Below are 7,078 nucleotides of genomic sequence, written 5' to 3'. Positions count from 1 at the left end.
AGAAAATTGCATAAGTTTTCCTTTGTTTACAAATGCATTTGTCTATTGCCCTATCATAGTATTTAAGCTATAGAGAGTGGAGTTAAAAAAAACTCTATTGTGTCGATGGTCAATTGAAAAAGTAGCCAGCATAATGGTTCAAAAATTCGCCGGTATTAAGCTAGCGTAAGAAAAACTATGGGATTAACTTAGCTGTTATAAAAAAAAAGTTGAGTTCAAATAATATGTAATATTAATTTTCAGGTCACAAAAAAATGTTTTTTGGTAAACCTTTACTTAAACGGCCTCAAATTTATGGGGTCCTGGGGGGAGAGGGGGTGAGGGGGTGGGGGGGTTACCCCCCTCGGAGTGTGTTTTTCGCGTAAACCCCGTGCTTACGAAGATATCGTGTTTGAAGTTTTGAGGTTAACTTTACGTGATTCAGAGATATTACAATACCTTAGAGCTTCGCGTTTGACTGCTCCTTAACTCCGGTGCTGCGGGAAGTGCACTCATATGCTCCGTTCACCAACTTTCACACTTTATTTTCGAATCGAAATTTACGTAAAAAACGATCTCGATTGCAAGATCAACAAACGATACGAACTGACGTTCAACGATTGACAAATAGACACTTTTAACCAAAATAACGCGTCACTTAGCATTTCCTTTAAAACGATTTAAACACAAATTCATTATTTTTATCTCACTAACTGTATGTAAATTAATAACACAATAACAATTATTAAAAATATCAATGGTTAAAGTTTTGAAACTAGAACAACGCTTAGCAGTCTCAGCCGCTTCTCTCCGCATTCGTTCGCGCGCTTTCGCACGGCGAGCGAGGGCTGCCCTCCCTCCGCGCCTCCGGCTTAAAAAAAAAACACTCTAGGGGTAGGGCAGACCAAGACCACGTGGACAGTGGGGTGCTCTGATTCGGTTTTGGGTATTTTTCGAATTTCTAAACCTATATTCTAGCACGCAATGTTACCAATTTTCGTCTTTCGATGAACACTCACATATAAAGAGACGGTTCCCGTACCTCTTAAAATTACAGTATTTTAATTAAATGTGTCTTTCCTAGTTGTTTCTAGGTTTAGTTCCGTTTGCAAGTTTTCATATGTACATATATGTATAATCAATAACTGATAAATAATCAATCATTAATTACATGTGATAGTTATAACCTAAATATTAATATTAATGACGTTTTTATGCAATGTGTAAATAACTAATTATGATATTTTGTTTTAATTTTCGTGTGAAATAAATGTAATTGAGGATTAATTAAAACATTATAATAGTTTTTATTTTAAAACCGTCCATTTATGTGGTGCTTAATTTATTATTTTGATTGTATATGTTGTCTTGTGTATGTAATAATAATAAAATACACGTGTGTGAAATAAGAACTTAAGTTTAGTTATACCATGATAATTAATGTATTAATAATATAACCTTTTTTTCTTGTAAATATAATATTAATTCATATTTATTTCCAAAACTCGTTTTTTATTCATAGCTTTTTATTTTATCCTTTGTCTATTTGAAATCGTTGGAGTACTCTTACTCTTTATTTCATTTTTTAATAATATTAATTATTGCACAATATTTTTCCAAACTTTGCATAGAGGCTGTAATTAGTGCTTCAATGCCTCTGATTTGATTTTAACAAAATTATACGGTTCATACGTTCTTCTGTTTTGAAAACTGATTACAGATCGGAATGTCTACCTTTTACTTAGTAAAAAATTAGTTAGTTGAAGTTTAGACTTCAAGTAAAGAATGAATGTGGAAGGTAAATGAAAGATATTTTGGTATAAACACCTAAAATAGTTATTTAATATTCTCTTTTGAAAACAATATGTATACCAACCGGTAAGACTATAAAGTTTATCATTAAAATACTTCATATTCGATATTGGAATAAGGTATGAACACAAAATATACTTAAAAGTACCAACAAGTTGCGTCCACTGTAATTGTATTACATATTACATAAAATAATTAAGAAACGTTTGTCGTTTCAACAAGTCAACTCAGGACTTATTTTGTACCAAAAATTTAATATAGATTTTAAGGCATCGTCTTCACAGGCACGTATTTTGATAAATAAATATGGAAGACAATTTATAAATATCCTATGTACTTATAAATTTCCTTTTACCAAGGTCTCCACATTTCTGTACTCGATGTACCCTGCTCTGGAGACTTGGAACTCGTGTCCGCTTCTTGCTTAGGATCCTTCTCGCATTTTCTAGGTGTTGTTGAACTGGACTGAGCTAGAGACTCAGCTGTATGGCTTATCACAGTTCGTGGTATGTTTGATTTTTTTTCATGGGGATATTTTTCAGCAATAGTAGGTATACTTTCAGGAATCGTCAGTGTTCTCTCAGGGTAAATTGGTAATATTCCTGGACTTCTTTTGGTAAAAGTTTTTTCAGGTATCGTTTGTCTTTCCGCTTCTAATTTGTCTCTTGATTGTAATCTGTCTGTTAAGGCAACTTTTTCAGGTATCGGTAAAGTCCTGTCTGAATCTAATCTTATTAACTTTGGCATAGGGGCAATAGTGTCCGCATGTCGTTTTAACTTTTGACGAATTGAGTAATCAACGGCACGTTTCGGAGACGCGTCGATACCGATTTTATAATTCTCAACATCGATCACAATTGATAACGGCTCCATTAATTTCTTGTTCCTTAAAGATTCCTGTTTCAACGTCTCTGGAGATATCGTTGTAGAAGATACGGTGGCTTTCTGTTCAGGACTAGAATCTTGATCAGATGCTGAGTGACTTGGAGGTGTTGGAAAGGGAAACTTTTGTACTGGTCTCGGAGGAGTTTCAAGTTCGGTTGAGGAATCACAAGCTGAGTCGCAAGAAAGTGGACTAAGAGGTGGGCTGGTCGGCTTCGTTGCCTTAACGTAGTGAAAAGCGCTTCGTCGCTCGTCATCAAGGCGTAGAGGATCAGGGATAAGGGGAGGATAGTCAGCCGGATGAAGATGTTCGATACCAGATAAGCACGTATTGAGATGGTTCCCGAGACGGTACCGCAGTCCAGTTGGAACGGTGGCAAGTCTAGAGAGATATCTTCGGACTTCGACAGCGCAGTCTCCAAAACCGGCTTTAAACCTGTGTAAAACTGCAGGGTCGGCGGCAATAGCGGCGGCCAGTTGTTGGCGTTGTAGAGTCTGTAAATGCTTTACAGTCAACTCGAGAATGTCCGCCTTTTCTAGCTTTGAGTGGCGGGCTGGCTGTAAATAAAACAATAACATTATTCGAATAACTGTCATAACTAAACAGTCACTCAATGTTTTTGATTCTTCATTGAAAATTAAGTTATTGAAAAATTAAAAGATTGAAATGTTGTGTACCATTTCCAAAACAATTAGACATTCTAGTAATATTTTGTTGAGACTTACATCTTTGTCCATGGCATCCATCAGTAAATCCTTCAGCTCGTTGAGACAGTTATTAATGCGTGCGCGACGTTTTTTCTCCATTATCGGTTTATTTGTCTGCAAATATCACAATAAACTGTTAAACATTTATTTTAAACCATACGCAATTTAAAAAAAATATGTATATCTAGCAGTATATTAATTGAAATCACATGTTTACCAATTTTCCTATTACTTATTGTACAGTTATTTATAAATAATTATTTTTAATGGATTTATTTACTTGAATTTAATATAAACACACCACATGTCACGTATAATATAGCCTATTAAAATCACTAAAACATTTTAATCGGTATTCACCTTACGCAATTCTGCTTTAGACATTGAATGTGTTGGCTCCGAACTAAATCCACTTTGAGAATCATCATCCTCACTGCACGGCATTTTAAAAGTTTTTAACTATGTATGAACTGCACTACATAAAGGTCCACCCTGGACGACTTTCCACAATCAACTGACGTAAGACGGCTGGGGTACATTATTTAAATTTGTCCGCCATATTCGTTCATCCTGTTTTAAAAACGTATTGAGAAAAGCAGGCTGTCCTAGTCTAACCAATGTTTTAAAGCGATGGGAACTGTATCGGAATGTTTTGTTTTCGTTCCGTCTCGCTCTTAGCGGGAACTTGCTGTGAATGGCGCCGGTGGTTTGTTAGTTAGTAGGAATTTGTGGTTATGAGTTCGATTATCGAATTATTTTCTTAATTTATATTAATTTGTGATATTTTTTGTTGTCTCCTTAATCTATCTAATCTAAATCGAAAGAAAATTCAATTAAATTTTAAGGTATTTTTTTAATGTTTTAACTGAAAAAAAATTTAGTATATTTTTTTATCGTTACATTTTTAGGACTCGTTTTAATTTGCCACAAAAATAATTTTACTATAAATTTGTATTCCAAAAGAACATAAAAAATATACTTGTATCTTTTTTTGTTTATAAAAAAATACGCGTTAAACAATATAAATTATAATTAAAATTACAAAATTTACAATGAAGCTACATAATTTCTCCCCTCATTCACGTAGTATGAGAATGTACGGCCATGCGCACGTCTATCAAAAACCATAATCCCGCCCTTATATTATACGAATAAAAAACCCCATACTTCATGAATTTACACCTTTCCATGAAGTATCATATTTATTCCTTTCACAGCGTTCAATGATAAATATGGTACTTCATGGGCAGCGTAGCGTAAAAGGTGAGTATTATGGGTTTTTTATATGGGTTTAGTATAGGAATTGGGTTCTTTATGGGGTGTCGCCCGATTCTCACGCTGTGTGGGAATGTAGAAAGGTGCAAGGGTTCAGTTTCGGACCTTCAAGGTATGTTTGTTTGTCATGCAATCGAAGATACGATGATTGACGATTAGGTATATTAATAATATTTAAATTTTTGTCTTAACATTTCATATATTGATACCCTTGGTTTTTTTGTCAATTTAAATTGATTAAAAAATTAAATACGAATATTCCATTTATTTTTATTTTTAATAGCAACAAATAAACGAAAAAACTAGTTTTAATTTATCTCAAATGTTATAAAATCTCATTTCAATACCATGAAAAATTGAAAGAAAAAAATCAACATTATTAGTCTGTTTAATAAAAGAACGTATAAACTTACACATTTAAAAAAAAATGAGAAAACTCGTTAAAGAAGTTACTATAAAAAAGATTCAAATGTAGGTAATTTATTTATTTAGAAAACCAACAGCTTATACATAAATGATAATTACTTTCATTTTCAAGTTCAAAACTGTAATTTTATGCAAAGAAACGAATTTATACGTCCTTAACTTATCTTAGAATACTTAAAACTCGTTAGTATAGTACCTTATTATTATTAATTTATTACCAAACTCGTAACATTACAACACGTACTCCTACGTTCTTATCAATACTTTTTCTCACCGTACAATTATTCCCTTAAAATTAAAAATACATATATTTAATAGTTAATGCCTGTTATGTAATAAATTAGGTGCCGTTGACCGGCCCAGGTGTTCTAAATGACCTTTATGCCGTCCCCACATACCGACACACATAAATTTTATATTAATATTCAATTAACTCATTTCTCCCACGGTCCTTTTGACAATAACAAAGTTATTTTATGCTTTTTAACAGAATACTGTTGTAAATACATCCTTATATTCTTAATTTAAGGTTGTACACGAAATTAATAAGTTGAAAATATTTTAAAACGTGTACAAAAATATTTTTTGCGTTCTCATTAATAAAGCACGTAATCCTTATCAGCTTGTCTTAAAGTTTAAAGTGCATTTTAACAGTTATTGTTTAGTGGTATACAAAATTTGTCTAAAATTGCAGCGTATAGTTAAGCCAAGGCACTTGCAGATTGGTTGCTTTTATATGATTGATTTTAAGGTTTAAATTGGTTTGGTAAAGTATTTGGAATATTGTTTTAAAACGCATCCGAATGTGACGACATCGCATGCAATCGCGTGATGAGCAATGAGAGTGAATAACCGTTGTCATATGTCGTTAACGCTCAATTAGGGGTTCAGTGGGAAAATTCGTACAATTTGAATATTTGCTTTTTTAATTTAGTTAATTAAAATAAGAGATAACAGAAGATGTTAAAGAAACACAGGTAACACAAAAAAGGTGTGTTATAATTTATGTGTGATAAGTACTTACGTTGTCTCATTTTATTATTATTTTTTTTAAATTGAAAATATTATTGTATATTTTATATTATAAAATATTAAGTAGATTTTTTAATGATCTGTGGCGAAAATATACTTCAAATCAAATGTGCGAAAGACACAGTCCTTAATACCTATGTACTATATTATACAAAGATACCTCATACCCCATTTTTGTTGTTCAGAAAGCCATCGAAAGTATAAGTAAAAAGTAAAAACAACATGGCAATAGCAATAAGCTCTCACAATATATCTCGGACTAATCCAAAGGGCTCGTGTGAACCGGCTCAAAACAAATTGTAACGGTCCTTCCTTCCGCCCCGAAGCGGATATCGTTAGAGGGTGACGATTAAGATTATGTATGTATCAATATACGTTTGAATGTTTTAATTTATTGTTTACCAATTGATACCTGCGTTTAAGTCTGCGTTGCTTTATTTAAGTTATTTTTTTTAGTAGTACGCTACTTACAAAAAAAAAAGAAATACCCATGGAACTTCCAGAAACATTAAGAACATCACAATAAGCCCTACTAATAATGTTTACTTACTGTCAAATTTTTAGTTTTATTATAAAACATGCTGTGTGGTTACGTCATTAAAGAATATAGCCACCCTCTCTCTTCCCGAGGGTTTTCGTAAGAGGCGACTTAGGGATAACGCAGTTCCACTACCACCTTGGGGGCCTCGTGGTTAGTGTGCGAAAGCGATCCCATGGCAAAAAAGATGTGGGTTTTAGTAAAAAAGTTCCACTACCACCTTGGAACTTAAAAAGCTGATCGATGGCGGGAAAACCATCCAACTGCTTTGAAATACACAGGCCGAAGACGGGCAGCACAGTCTTCGGTGCCCAGCGTAGTGACCATAGATTATACACTTAAATACTATGGGCAAAAAACATGAGTTCACGCCATTTTTGGCGCGAACTTGCGGAGGCCTGTGTCCAGCAGTGGGCTATGATATAT

At 33.4% G+C, this 7,078-nt stretch overlaps 1 protein-coding gene across 1 annotated transcript; it reads right to left on the bottom strand.

Moving 5' to 3' along the window:
• Window positions 1–1,791: 1,791 nt before the first annotated feature.
• LOC123656476 (transcription factor HES-1-like) lies at window positions 1,792–3,840 on the bottom strand. Its single transcript, XM_045592155.1, has 3 exons — window positions 3,742–3,840; window positions 3,400–3,495; window positions 1,792–3,231 (listed from the first exon to the last, which is right to left on the bottom strand). Exons 1-3 carry the CDS (start codon window positions 3,823–3,825, stop codon window positions 2,143–2,145), a joined length of 1,269 nt encoding a protein of 422 aa, XP_045448111.1. The 5' UTR covers window positions 3,826–3,840; the 3' UTR covers window positions 1,792–2,142.
• Window positions 3,841–7,078: the final 3,238 nt, after the last annotated feature.

Source organism: Melitaea cinxia, chromosome 9, assembly GCF_905220565.1.
Source record: "Melitaea cinxia chromosome 9, ilMelCinx1.1, whole genome shotgun sequence".
Lineage (NCBI taxonomy): Eukaryota > Metazoa > Arthropoda > Insecta > Lepidoptera > Nymphalidae > Melitaea > Melitaea cinxia.
This window is presented reverse-complemented; position numbering and strand designations above follow the sequence as displayed.

Bases quoted from the DNA above. Each gene is read 5' to 3' on its own strand.
- LOC123656476 (XM_045592155.1), bottom strand. From the start codon at position 3,825: ATGCCGTGCAGTGAGGATGATGATTCTCAAAGTGGATTTAGTTCGGAG. The intron at 3,496-3,741 runs GTGAATACCGAT...TGATATTTGCAG, and splicing joins CTAAAGCAGAATTGCGTAAG to ACAAATAAACCGATAATGGA. The intron at 3,232-3,399 runs GTAAGTCTCAAC...TTTTATTTACAG, and splicing joins TGGATGCCATGGACAAAGAT to CCAGCCCGCCACTCAAAGCT.